This window comes from Trematomus bernacchii, unplaced genomic scaffold (genome assembly GCF_902827165.1).
Source record: "Trematomus bernacchii unplaced genomic scaffold, fTreBer1.1, whole genome shotgun sequence".
NCBI lineage: Eukaryota > Metazoa > Chordata > Actinopteri > Perciformes > Nototheniidae > Trematomus > Trematomus bernacchii.
In genome coordinates, this window is record NW_022987687.1 from 242,809 (window position 1) to 258,209 (window position 15,401).

Consider the following 15,401-nt stretch of genomic DNA (forward strand, 5'->3'; position numbering starts at 1 on the left):
AGTTATTTAGAATATTTATATGTAAGTCTTAAAAACCCTGATTATTGATATAAGTGTGAATAATGTGATCTAAAGAAATCAAAATGTTCCTGTTAGATATTTCCCCAAAGTGTCCTGGCCAGATTTGGACCCTTGGTTTGGTGAATCCTGATCATCCTGAATGCTAAGGCTAACTAAAGAAATACAATAATAATCTAACTTAAACTCAAACTGCCGCTGGGCCCAGAAAGCAAATGTTACGCAGGGAATAAAGTCCAATGTCCAGGCAGAACATCCTTTCATCCGTTTATTGTAGTATTCCAATAAAATACAGAGATCAATGATTTTCACCTTTCTCCCTCTCTGGCTGTCGCTCCTTGTAGAAAACCATATGCTCAAACTGGTGCGTCCCCCCCCCACCACCTGTGATCAATATATACTAATCACCAGGAGCCCACACCTCCTTCAAAATAAAAGCAAAACTACTGCAACTACAATTATTACGATAAATAATGATTCATTCACTAAAACAAAAACGGCTAGAAAATAAATGTTTACTTGTAAAATAAGATAAACCAATATTTAGCTCCAACTCTGAATGTAATGTTAGTTCAGTGAAGGCAGGATGTGCTTATCTAAACTCTGATCTATTCTGCTTTATTAATGTCCTGCTCTTCATCTCTCTCCAGTGGGGAGGGGTCTTCATCTCTCTCCAGTGGGGAGGGGTCTTCAGGCCAAAGACTCCGAACAATCTCCTCGGCTAACGGGAATTCATCAAACTGGACCTTAGAGTGGAGAAGCCTGACTCCAAACTGGACCTGTGTTTTGAGTATTTCTCCTGTGCAGAACTTCAGTTTCTCTCTCAGTCGGACCGGATCGAACTCCAGCAGCTGAAACAGGAAGAGTTCAGATTCAGCAACATGGACCCCATCATTAACTACAACTCCCATGAGCCTCTGGGAACACGTCACTTAACAATCCTTTTTAAATCATATTATTTATGAATAAATATTAGGATGATAAAAGTCAATGTGTTAATAAAACAACTTTCATTTTTTTAACACGTGCACGCTTTCTGAACCTGAAAGATTTCCCTTTAAAACATTTGGAAACTATGGAAATCCCAATGAATACATTTCAATTACATTTTTAATCGATTGAAAGCCCTTTACATTGTCACATATATATATATATATATATATAGTTTTTCCACATTTCTATATTTCTATATATACATTTATGTGGAATTTTCTCCATTTAGTGTAAAAATGTTATTCATATTTTTCTGACTGTTATTTATCTTTAAAAGTTGTTTTTCAGATGTTTTTGAAGGTTTTTCAAGTATTCTTTCGTTATAAGATTTTTTTTTTTTTTTTCTTTCCTTTTACACATTTTCTTCTCGACATGTTTCACTTTTTGAATATATTTTGTATTTCCTTAATAACATGGCCGTGGTGCTTCTGAGAAAAGGAGCTGAGATTAAACTCTGAAACGAGTCCTTGAAGAAGACGGACCAGATCCACTCTGATCAGTCCTACAAAGTTATCCTGGAAATATATAAATATATGAAATGTAGAGAAAAGCCTGACGCTGAGCTGTGGACAAGAAAACAAAGAGGAAGTGATCACCTTGTCCTTCACATGCAGAGCGATGCCCACATTATCCCAGACGTAGTACGGGGCCTTCCAGTTGGGCTCGTAGGGCCGAGCCTCCATCTGCTGAGTCTCATCGTTCCGGAACAACTCGTAGCTGACAAAGAGACAGGAAGTCAATCCATAACGCATTCCCTGTCTGAACCTCCCAGGTTACCTGTCATTGTTGTTTTCTCACCTGTGAGTTTCACACATGGCCTCAGGCCTCCAGATGAAGCGGCCATCTCTGTAGCAGCAGACAGCGTTTGGGTCGTCGCTCAGAAGAGGATATTTAGAGAACTGCTCCTGATTGGCCGGACTGTGGACCAGCACAGCGTACATCACTTCCTGTTTGTACAGGTGGGTCTCATACACCCGCATGAGGGGCTGCTCACCGCCGCAAAACTGGAGAGAGAAGAAGAGCTTTTACACAGAATCACAGAATCACGTGGAAAAATCATTCAACAAAATGATAAACTTATATTAATGGAATGGCATTATGAGTCCTAAACCCTGACATCTGAAAATGATTCGAGAGTAAAAGTAGTGGCAGCCTGTGAGGAGTGCCAGTATGCAAATTAAAGTCACGGTATGCCAAAGAGTCACTTATGGAAATGCTGTAACTGCATGTTGTTGAGTACCAGCCCCTTCGATAGCTGGATCCTGACGTGAGTCAGCATTATGAGTCCTGAACCCTGACATGAGTCAGCATTATGAGTCCTAAACCCTGACATGAGTCAGCATTATGAGTCCTAAACCCTGACATGAGTCAGCATTATGAGTCCTAAACCCTGACATGAGTCAGCATTATGAGTCCTAAACCCTGACATGAGTCAGCATTATGAGTCCTAAACCCTGACATGAGTCAGCATTATGAGTCCTACACCCTGACATGAGTCAGCATTATGAGTCCTACACCCTGACATGAGTCAGCATTATGAGTCCTAAACCCTGACATGAGTCAGCAATATGAGTCCTAAACCCTGACATGAGTCAGCATTATGAGTCCTAAACCCTGACATGAGTCAGCATTATGAGTCCTAAACCCTGACATGAGTCAGCATTATGAGTCCTACACCCTGACATGAGTCAGCATTATGAGTCTTAAACCCTGACATGAGTCAGCATTATGAGTCCTACACCCTGACATGAGTCAGCATTATGAGTCCTAAACCCTGACCTCAGTACCTGCAGACTGTAGGCCTCTAGCAGCTCCTGAAGGGGGAAGGTGAAGCGGTACGATCCCAGCCTGGAGCTCTTCTTGAAGGCCGGTGAGGAGGCAAACTCCCCCAGGAAGCTCTGCTGAACCTGGACCTGCTGCTCTGTTTCCTGGAGGAGGCGCTGCTCAGCTGATCTGAGTTCCTCCCCCCCAACAACCAGACCCCACCACACCAGGCCTTTTCCAAACGGGTCCTTGAAGCCTCCGGAATATTTGATGCCGTTCAAACCCTGTCTGTCAGTGTCGTGCTTCAGGTGGCTCACATGGATCTCTGGTCGTGGGTATTCTGGGATTTCGTCATATTTTATGAGGTATTTGTTATTTAAGCCCTTTGTCTTTCTCAAATCATCCAGCTTCAGATGCTCCTTCTTTACAAAGTGAACGTAAGTTCCCCTCCTGTTCCATTCAGCCTCCATGATCAGCTGGCTCTCCTCTGAGGATGATCTATTACAGCTGACAGAGTACAGCTAGAGACTGAAGATAAACCCCACCTGCCAACACGCCCTGTTGGTAAATATCATTAATGTGCGTCATCATGAGATGGAGGAAGCGGTCTAAGAGGTTTAGATGCCCAGTGCAGTTTTTTTTTACTACCCAGAGAAACTCAAACACACTTGTCTGATCCCAACCCTCCACCAGTTAAAGCTTTGGAATAAAATACATCAAACACACACTACAAAACACACACTACACAACACACACTACAAAACACACATTACACAACACACACTACACACCACACACTACACAACACACACTTCAGAGTGCTACCATTAATAATTACAGATTACTGCCGTGCACACAGTCAGGAAAAGACACACAACATATTCAAAAGTCATAAAGAGTATGAACTTTTGAAACAACATCATAACATTCATCTGGCTGCTACTTAGAAATGATGTATCTATTATATCAAATCCAATCACTTGTACTATTTCACTATTTCACTTTTTTACTATTTTTCTTTTTGTATTTACTTGCACTATTTTTTTTCTGTTGATCTGTGTTATTGTGTTGCTCTGTTGGAGGAGCCTGTGACCTCATCGCCAGCTGTGCACATATGACTAATAAAAGCCTTGAACCTTGAGCCTTGTTAGTGCGCCGGCTGATGGAGACATGGGAGTGGGGGCCAGACAGCTGATCGGATCAGGTAATAAGTCACTACATGAGAGCACTCTGGTAACCTGGTTCCGGTCCCTCTTGCAATAGGCCGGTTCCTGAGAGGACGGACCGATTACAACACCTCCCAGAATAAAGGAAGACTGTGTTTGTTTTCTGTTGTTTGCCTAAGTGGCTGACTTTTTGGAATAAACTCTATTTTGTTTTTGAACCCATCCCTCTCCTTCCGTGATATTTAAACAACGCGTCACAGAGTTCCTTTACAGTGTACTGTAACAGAGTATTAATACAGTGTAATGTTAGTACTTTCACTGTAACAGAGTATTAATACAGTGTAGTGTTAGTACTTTCACTGTAACAGAGTATTAATACAGTGTAGTGTTAGTACTTTCACTGTAACAGAGTATTAATACAGGGTAGTGTTAGTACTTTCACTGTAACAGAGTATTAATACAGTGTACTGTTAGTACTTTCACTGTAACAGAGTATTAATACAGTGTAATGTTAGTACTTTCACTGTAACAGAGTATTAATACAGGGTAGTGTTAGTACTTTCACTGTAACAGAGTATTAATACAGTGTAATGTTAGTACTTTTACTGTAACAGAGTATTAATACAGTGTAGTGTTAGTACTTTCACTGTAACAGAGTATTAATACAGTGCAGTGTTAGAACACTTTGTTCAGGTGTATATCAGTATGTAGTGTCTCTACTTTAAAGAGTCCTCTCCAGTCGCCACTGGTTGTACATAGCCGTGGGAACATGTTTCAAATGGGGCGTGCTGTGGGGATGACACCAGGGCCGGTTCTGACCAGTTTGCTGCCCTAGGCAAGATTTTTGCTGGTTCATTTATATCTTATTTTACCAGTTAACATTTATTTATTTATTTATCCATATTTTTTAATCTCTCCAGTTTTAAAGGATATTGCTGGTTTACTGTCCTATAGTATACATTGAAATGATTTCAAACCTGTTTTTATTTATCCTAATAATTATAAAGGAGTGCCTTGGAAATATGTGTTTACATAAATTGTATGTAAACACATCTCTGAGCAGGCTTTCCTACACGATCTGGCGGAGGTTAAATGGCACTTCACAGCGTTAATTCCATCTGTTGATGTTGCCGTCCAATTTTTTATTGATCACTTTTTATCGATTATTAATAGACATGCCCCCCTTAGAAAATTCAGAGTTAAGAATAGGAACACTCCATGGTTTACTAGAGAACTATCTGATCTCATTCATGATCGAAATAAGCAATGGTCCTTAGCTAGAAAGTCTAACACTAGTGATGACTGGCTTCTTTTTCGTGTCCTCAGAAATAAATGTTCTGCCCTTATTAAAAAAGCTAAAGCTGATTACTATCTGAGCTTAACCACTGATTGTTTTAATGACCATTCCAAATTCTGGAAAACAATTAAATCACTTCAGAACAAGAAGGTTTCTAGTTTCCCACAAAAACTGAAGGTCAATGATTCTTTTATTTCAGATTCAGATGGTATGTCTAATGCCTTTAATGCTCACTTCAAAAAGGCTGGTCACATTTTTGATGAGCAAAGTCATGACTCTCTAAATGGTCGTACTCACAGCCATAGTCAAGAGTTGAACTCCCCTGTTTTTGATTTAGCTTATTTCTCGGTCTCTGAAGTCTTACAGGGTTTGCACTCGATTGATCCTAAAAAGTCTGCCGGGCCTGACGGCCTTGACCCGTTCTTTTTAAAAATTGCAGCTCAGATGATAGCACAACCAGTAACTGATATTTTTAATCTCTCCCTGTCCACTCACACACTGCCAGCTGTGTGGAAGCAAGCTCTGGTATCGCCCCTCTTGAAAGCTGGTGATCCCACGGAGTTGAATAACTATCGTCCTATCTCAAATCTTTCTGTGTTATCAAAGATTCTTGAGTCCCTTGTTTCTACTCAGCTAAAACTTTTTTTAAATTCACACAACATCCTTAACCCTATGCAATCTGGATTCAGATCAAAGCACAGTACTGTGACTGCCAGTCTGAAAGTCTTAGACGATATTAAGGCTGCTTTGGATAAGAAATCAGTTTGTGTTGCATTGTTTATTGACCTAGCCAAAGCATTTGACACTGTAGATCACCACATTATGTCTAATGTTATGTTGGTGTCTCGTTTCGGTCACAATGCCATTTGCTGGTTTCAGAGTTATCTAACCGACCGCACTCAATGCGTCAGGTTGGGTAGTACTGTCTCTGACCCTGTCACCTTGGAGAAGGGAGTTCCACAGGGCTCTATCTTGGGGCCCTTGCTCTTTTCATTATATGTAAACACTATTTGTAATCAGATGCAATTTTCTACCTATCATATGTATGCTGATGACACTATTGTATACTCGTGTGCTCCTTCTCTGGATATGGCCGTTTCCAATTTAAAATCAGATTTTATCACGCTGCAGCATGCGCTTCTTGATTCTAAACTGCTATTGAACAGTAAGAAAACCAAAGCAATGCTTTTTGCTCCCAAGTCAGCGTCCTCCTCTTGCCTCTCCATTGACACCCTTGATGGCGTTTCTGTTGAATTTGTTGATACCTACAAATATCTGGGCTTTTGGTTGGACAGTAATCTGAACTTTAAACACCATATTGAAGTTTTAACAAAGAAATTGAAATTCACTCTTGGCTTCCTTTTCAGATTTAAATGTTGTTTTTCAATTTCATCCCGTAAAAGGTTGGTCTCTGGCTTATTCCTGTCCCAGCTGGACTACGGTGATACCATTTATAGATTTGCCTGTCCCACTGTTTTGGCCAAACTTGACCCACTTTACCATGCTGCACTGCGTTATATATCAAATGCACCCTATAGGACTCATCATTGCACACTGTATACCCTAACTGGATGGTCCTCACTTACTATGCATAGGATGCAGCACTGGTTTTTATTAATGTATAAAGCCATTTTAGGTAAGCTTCCACTCTACATATGTGTCAGATTTGCTCCAGTTTGTGACTCTTACAACCTCAGACCCAGTGCCTGGATACGGGTCCAGGTTCCTACTGTACGGACTGAGGCTGGAAAAAGGAGTCTTTCTTATTATGGTCCTTGGTCTTGGAATGACCTTCAATCACGCCTCAAACTGAGGGCACTTGTCTCTATTTCATGTTTTAAATTGAAGTTGTCTGAAGTCCTCACCACCAGCTGCTCTTGCAGTAACAAGTAGTGTACTTTTTTTATTGTCCTAATGTGCACAATGTAGTGACTGCTTTTTCGTCTTTTGTTTTCTTTATGTTCTCTGTATTTTATATGTTTGTGTTATGTGTTATGTGTAACGTTGCTGCCTTCTTGGCCAGGTCAGCATTGAAAATGAGATTTTATCTCAATGTTTTTTATCTGGTTAAATAAAGGTTAAATAAAAAAAAAAAATTGTGATCAAACCGTTTGAGACCCACTGAGATAACTTAGACTAAAGTGAACTATCTAAACACTCAGAGTCCTTTACCTCACTGAGCCTCTCAGGGGAAATGGAAAATGTAACCGGGGTGAAAAGGGTGTTACCTTTACTTAATTATGAATGTGAACAGTTGTATCAACAGCTTTTACAATGTGCTGCTGACTGCTGGAAAGTGGTTTTACTTGAATGTATTTATTTCGTCCATTGTGCTAATGCAGGTGGGGCCGACCAGTTATACAAGAGGTAGATAATAGCTAGAGAGAGAGAGAGAGAGAGAGAGAGAGAGGAGAGAGAGAGAGAGAGGAGAGATGAGAGAGAGAGGAGAGAGAGAGATGAGAGAGAGAGATCAGACAAAGTGATATGAGTGATAGTGAAACGTTTTAACTTTCATTTAGCAAAAAATAAGTTCCAAAGTAACTTCCTGAAATGTTAATTGTCTGCGGTGATTCTACGGAGTCCCCAAAGGCCCAAAATTGTGCACACAAAACATATTTTTCGGCTGCCCGGGCCTAAGGAAGTAGCTCTACTTATGAAATCTCTGTTAGTTTAAACTCCCACTTCACTACTTTACATTCAAAACAAATAGCTTATCAAATGTGGCACGGCATTATTGATAAAGCTACATATTAGTCTATCAAATAGTTACATCATACTCATCTTAACCAGCAACACCAATAAAATACTGCTTCAAATAAATGCATCGCAAATAATCATCAGTTTTTATTCAATGCATATAGAGCAGGGCTCTCCAACACGTCGATCGCGAGCTACCGGTAGCTCGCGGGCAGCTTTTCAGTAGCTCGCCGCTCGATTATCGATTATAGCGTAGTAAGGTTGCTTATTGATTTTTCGGCCGCGGCTGGACCATAACGTTTTTTTATTTTAGAATTTTTTCTGTCACATGAATATCAAATGGTCGGTGACGCAGAGATCAAGGAACAGACGTGACAGCAGCACAGCGACATCACACACGGAGCAGTCTGCTTTCTCCACCAACACCAGTCCAGAACCAACAGCAGAATGACCCGCTCTGAATCAGGCCCTGTCGCTGCGCCTCAGAGACACACAGGGAGGGATTTGTGTTTTTTTGAAAAACACTCGTTATCGTCATGTCAGGTTTTTGGTGGATTTAATCAAGTCTTGGATTGCAGAGTATGAATGTCCTCTTGCTATTTTCAGTTGATAAATACTTGTGTAAAGTTTGTGAAGGCAGGAGGAAAGCTTCCGCGATCACCGTCTCCTCTCCGTTCCTCCAAACCCCGCCCCCTCCCTGAAAATAATGAGTGACAGGCTGATAGTGACCCGATAGAAACTTTATTATTCACTTAATCACTGATTGAGATATGATGAAGCTAACTTAATCTCATACATTCATGGGATTTATGTAACAGTAAGACAGATAATGTAAGTGTGCACCCACATGCACTATTTTTGTTTTTATAATGCTATTGTAAATACTCCTGCTGTTTTCAGACTCAAGTCATGTGTGTGATGCCACATTCAAGACATTCAGTGTCTTTTTTTTAACAGAAGACCGTAGCTAGAAGCTGCAGCTAGACTGCAGAGCAGAAGTATTAGTTTTTTGTTTTTGAGAATGGAACCATTTTCACACACAGATATACGGAGGCTAGACCTATACAATTGATTTATTATGGTTTATAATTTAATGTCAAGACGAAGAAGAAGAAGAAAAAGATGGCTGAACAACTGTTCAGTGTCAATCCTGTGGAGATCTCCAAAATAATGTTCAGCTTAAGTCTCAGCAAAACTCACAACATTTCTGGAGCCTTGTAGACCCAGAAAACTATAAGAACATTCACCAAGCAGCACTGAAAATGTCTGCTTATTTGGTTCTGTTCTACATACCTTTGTGAAGCAGCTTTTTCTGACATGAATGAAATCTAAATACAGAACAAGACCGACTGATGAACATTTAAATGACTCTATTAGTGAACCTAAGTGGGTCCAGCATACACCTCTATGGTGGACTGCATGCAGTGCCATTCATCTCACTAAAAAAAGAGTGAAATGCTTGTAAGGTGGTGATTAAGGACACTTATGTGAATGTTCAGTGATGTACTTATTATGTGGGCCATAATAATATGTGAGAAATCTTCGTTTTCTTGGACCTTATTTTTGATAAGCTTTAGGTATTGCAATTTCACACGTGTACAAAAGTATAGCTTAATTCAACTGATGAGGGCTATGTGAATAAATGTAAGCGATGTGATGCAAGTAGCTCTTGGCCACTTTCATTTTTTGAAAGTAGCTCTCAGATGAAGAAAGGTTGGAGACCCCTGATATAGAGGCAACTGAACCACACATCAACATTTCATCCATGCATTTCTTCACTTGTCAGTTGTTGTTCAAGCTCTCAAACAAACAAGCGGGCAGTACATCACATCGGCTCTTTTTGCTGCTACTTTGACAACATGGTTGCAACCAGTTTTCGTGCTGTTGATGCCAATTTTCATTTTTTTATATAGTGAGTTGATGATTTCATAAACTAAGAGTGAGGTACATTTTCGCCTCGCAAATTTTCCATCCAAATGAAGCAACATTTCTAAATCATTTTCAGACAAATTTGACTACACATGTTAGTGTTGTTAGATCTTATTGTCTTATATTTTTGTACAGCACTTTGAATTGCTATGTGTTGAAAGGTGCTATATAAATAAACTTGCCTCGCCTTGCCTAGTAATGACTCACAATCTACTAGGATTAATAAATGTCCAAAGTGTCTATTACGTTAGTAGGAAATCCGACCTAGAGCAATTGAGCATTGGAATAGAACATGTTGTTTCATACGCCCCAATGAGAACAAACACGAGGCAGAATCTAAACAGGAAAGTGTAAAAACATGTTGAATCATTAAACATCTGATAGAACAAGAACAAGACACACCTAGTTTTTGTTTTTCTAAAAACAAAACAATGAGGAAGATAATTGCTGTAAACATTTTTAAGGAGGGGCAGCTTGGGCGTATTGTTGTACACAGTGACGTTTTTATATGTACAAAAGTGGTGGGGCACAAAAAACGTAGATGTCTATATATAAGCTTCTGCAGTGACGTGCAGTGAGGTTCATGGCTGGTGAGGCACTGGCACTGACTCTTCAGGTTTACAAATATTATATTTTGACCTAAACCAAAATATAATATTATTTTCAAAAGCTTTTTTTTGTCTGATGCTTCGATTAATTTTAAACAGACAGTTCAACAAAAGGATACCCAAAAAATGTAATTTTATCATTTAAATATTGAATTGTTCTCTCTTAGTAAGATCCCATTTTCAATAAAATTGCGGTCTTACCTTGACTTGAAGATGAAGTCCATTTGCCTATCCTTCTGGACAAAATCTCTATTACTTTTTTGTAAAAGTCCTCCTTATCTTCTTGTAGTTTCAAAAGTCTATCATAAATCTAATCGATAGATTTATGATTCAAACATTATAAAAGTAGGGTAGACATGTGGATATTATCCGGCTGAACAAAACGTGCATTTATCTAACAGGTACGTTTCCCACAGATCTTATTTCGAGCTATTTTCTAAAATCCTATGGAGGAATTGCTTTTTTGTCGAGGGAAGCCCTGCGCAGCTTACTTCCGAGTTTTAGGACGCGTCACTGCACCTCTCTCGTCTCCTCTTCACACAGCACACTTTTCGCGGCACACGTACTTACAGCCTATCAGCTCTGAATCATGTGAGATGACGTATGGTGGGGATGGCAGCTCAGTGCCCCTATGGTCATTATTGTTTTGCCACACACATTAAATAGGAAAATACTCTGAGCATGCGCAGTGTAGTTTTTACAGTCACCGTTCACTTAGACAGTGAGAGGGAGGGGCATGATCAGGTTTTGTCCCACATGGCTCTAAACAGCTCAAGAGGCACACACTGTAGACACTAATTAGAAGAACACAGACTAAAACAGCAATGTACAGACGAATCAGATGATTAAACATGATCTTAAAATATATTTTATATATTTTTTAATATTTTTTTTGCATTTTTTGTAATCATTATTTGTAATACTTTCTGCTGACACTAGGTGGGGCTGTGCCCCACCTGCCCCTAATGACCAGTCGCCACTGGTTGTACATAGCCGTGGGAACATGTTTCAAATGGGGGGTGCTGTGGGGATGACACCAGGGCCAGTTCTGACCAATTTGCTGCCCTAGGCAAGATTTTTGCTGGTTCATTTATATCTTATTTTACCAGTTAACATTTATTTATTTATTTATCCATATTTTTTAATCTCTCCAGTTTTAAACGATATGTCTGGTTTACTGTCCTATAGTATACATTGAAATGATTTCAAACCTGTTTTTATTTATCCTAATAATTATTAAGGAGTGCCTTGGAAATATGTGTTTACATAAATTGTGATCAAACCGTTTGAGACCCACTGAGATAACTTAGACTAAAGTGAACTATCTAAACACTCAGAGTCCTTTACCTCACTGAGCCTCTCAGGGGAAATGGAAAATGTAACCGGGGTGAAAAGGGTGTTATCTTTACTTAATTATGAATGTGAACATCAAGGCCGAACATTAGTTTTTTTTGTATTATATTTGTATTATATTTCCATTTAATCTTGTGGACGTGCAGATTCCCTGTCCTCCATCAGGGGGTGCTGCAGCACCCTCAGCACCCCTACTTACCACGGCCCTGTATGAAAAGGTTCAACCAGCACCATATAGATAGAAGAGTTACGACAGCGGAAGTCCAAAATGCTTGATCGTCACGTGGTTCAGGGAGAGTCAATAGTTCCCCGGAAGTTCGTGGCGGGACATATGAATGCATGATTATCGGAGATAGAACTACGATTTTTGGCAATAAGTAGTGAATAAAGGTCTTGATTTGCAATATTTATACAACATACCGATATGTGTATGTATTTACATCAATATGTTTTAAAAAATAAATAGAATCTGCTAATATTTATGGATAATATTAGGAATAGTGTGAACAGCTAGTTCACTTGTTAACATATACATGTTAGGCTGTTGCCTTGGTTAAAGAGCCTGTTGCTGTTGTGTATTGCTTTGAATTATTTAAAACAAATATTATCTTCTTAAACAGGTATGGTAGTCAGGAGCATCACTTCCTAATGTTTATTGATATATTTAGAGGGAGGGGATGGCAAGGCATGCTTCAAAATTTAGATTAGATTCATTTCTACCATTTTTTAAATTCATGGTGGTTTCAGTAATCCCATGGTACTTGAGGACATAAGTAATCTAAATGACTAATGTACTCTTTATGACTTTCAGAAAGGACAGGTGACTCAATGGACTAGCAGCAGCATGATTATGACATTAAAAGTGTTGTTTTAGGAACATCCATTGTAAATACATGGAATTCAATAAACATTGAATAGCATGTCATGCAGTTTGTCTGTGCCTTTTCCTCCGTGTTGTCCTGGCATATAGTCTCCACCATGGTTTGCTGTGCTGCCTGGGGATGCTCCAATCGCTCAGAGAAAGGAGTAAGAATCAGAATGTACGGCTTCCCCACTGACACAGATACCCCTTTCACACCAAGGCTTTTCCCCTTCTAGCTCCGTGCTAGAGCTTTTCTGGTTCAGAACCGGTTCTTCGGTTTAGCGCCGGCTCTTTTCACACCGCTCAGAGCCCGACTGGTGCTGCCGCTGCTGCGTCATGACGTCACAGTTTACGTCGCTGAGTTTCTCCCCAACGGAGCTCACCTCACACAACAACAACGGGCCGGGGACTGCGTCGGGTCGATGATCGTGTTGCTTTTAATCATACGAAGCCAGATTAAATTAAATAACGACTTCTCCAACCTTATACTTTTCTCCAGAGTGCCGTGGTTCATTGTTTATTAATGTGTTTCAGCGGCATTTACCGACCGCTGCAGTGCTGACTGCTCTTCAACGGGAGTATTCTCCCGTTAGCTCCGGGTTAGCTCACACGGCTCTAAAGTATTCACTGTCTGACTGTCACACAAGCAGCTGATACATATCCCCAGTTCCCCTTAAGTGAATGTGTGTCAGTCTGAATTTACGCTGTTTGGTGTCAGTCTGAATTGACGCTGTTTGGCATCACAACGCTGTTATGAAAGTTTCTCTGGTATAACATGGGTGATGTTAGCATAGCAACCGAAGCTAAACTGACTACTTGCTAAGCCGTTTTCTACAGGCACTTTTTACCGGCGTATTTTTCATTATGATTCTACTTGTGATAGTCGGACATGACAACCTGTGCAGCCCATGTATTGATTCCATCCGATAGCTGCTATAATAACAAACAAAACGTCTGCCTGCTCTCCACAATGATCAATAACAGCGAACGGATGGTCAAAGTAAGGTACAAATAAACAGAATCACACGAAGCCTGGTTAGTGTTGCCTGACTTTATAAGCGTGTTTTTTTTTACAAGTGTGTGGTTGCGTTCTAGTCACTTTGCTCAGCACTACTGCTGGTTACAACTTTTATTTGCCGTACTCGCCTTAACTGTTATCTCAGGTTAATCTCGCCCCCCTCCGACGTAAGCGGTTCTTGCTTCTACACGGACAACTTTTTGGTGCTCGAAACGAACCGGATTCCGGAGCTTAGAGGCTGCTCCTCTGTTGTATGTAAATTGTATGTAAACACATCTCTGAGCAGGCTTTCCTACACGATCTGGCGGAGGTTAAATGGCACTTCACAGCGTTAATTCCATCTGTTGATGTTGCCGTCCAATTTTTTATTGATCACTTTTTATCGATTATTAATAGACATGCCCCCCCATAGAAAATTCAGAGTTAAGAATAGGAACACTCCATGGTTTTACTAGAGAACTATCTGATCTCATTCATGATCGAAATAAGCAATGGTCCTTAGCTAGAAAGTCTAACACTAGTGATGACTGGCTTCTTTTTCGTGTCCTCAGAAATAAATGTTCTGCCCTTATTAAAAAAGCTAAAGCTGATTACTATCTGAGCTTAACCACTGATTGTTTTAATGACCATTCCAAATTCTGGAAAACAATTAAATCACTTCAGAACAAGAAGGTTTCTAGTTTCCCACAAAAACTGAAGGTCAATGATTCTTTTATTTCAGATTCAGATGGTATGTCTAATGCCTTTAATGCTCACTTCAAAAAGGCTGGTCACATTTTTGATGAGCAAAGTCATGACTCTCTAAATGGTCGTACTCACAGCCATAGTCCAGAGTTGAACTCCCCTGTTTTTGATTTAGCTTATTTCTCGGTCTCTGAAGTCTTACAGGGTTTGCACTCGATTGATCCTAAAAAGTCTGCCGGGCCTGACGGCCTTGACCCGTTCTTTTTAAAAATTGCAGCTCAGATGATAGCACAACCAGTAACTGATATTTTTAATCTCTCCCTGTCCACTCACACACTGCCAGCTGTGTGGAAGCAAGCTCTGGTATCGCCCCTCTTGAAAGCTGGTGATCCCACGGAGTTGAATAACTATCGTCCTATCTCAAATCTTTCTGTGTTATCAAAGATTCTTGAGTCCCTTGTTTCTACTCAGCTAAAACTTTTTTTAAATTCACACAACATCCTTAACCCTATGCAATCTGGATTCAGATCAAAGCACAGTACTGTGACTGCCAGTCTGAAAGTCTTAGACGATATTAAGGCTGCTTTGGATAAGAAATCAGTTTGTGTTGCATTGTTTATTGACCTAGCCAAAGCATTTGACACTGTAGATCACCACATTATGTCTAATGTTATGTTGGTGTCTCGTTTCGGTCACAATGCCATTTGCTGGTTTCAGAGTTATCTAACCGACCGCACTCAATGCGTCAGGTTGGGTAGTACTGTCTCTGACCCTGTCACCTTGGAGAAGGGAGTTCCACAGGGCTCTATCTTGGGGCCCTTGCTCTTTTCATTATATGTAAACACTATTTGTAATCAGATGCAATTTTCTACCTATCATATGTATGCTGATGACACTATTGTATACTCGTGTGCTCCTTCTCTGGATATGGCCGTTTCCAATTTAAAATCAGATTTTATCACGCTGCAGCATGCGCTTCTTGATTCTAAACTGCTATTGAACAGTAAAAAAA

The 15,401-nt window shown here is 40.1% G+C and overlaps 1 protein-coding gene across 1 annotated transcript; it reads right to left on the minus strand.

Moving 5' to 3' along the window:
- Positions 1–272: 272 nt before the first annotated feature.
- On the minus strand, positions 273–3,312 carry LOC117488189. Its single transcript, XM_034136989.1, has 4 exons — positions 2,799–3,312; positions 1,810–2,015; positions 1,608–1,728; positions 273–869 (listed from the first exon to the last, which is right to left on the minus strand). Exons 1-4 carry the CDS (start codon positions 3,243–3,245, stop codon positions 627–629), a joined length of 1,017 nt encoding a protein of 338 aa, XP_033992880.1. The 5' UTR covers positions 3,246–3,312; the 3' UTR covers positions 273–626.
- Positions 3,313–15,401: the final 12,089 nt, after the last annotated feature.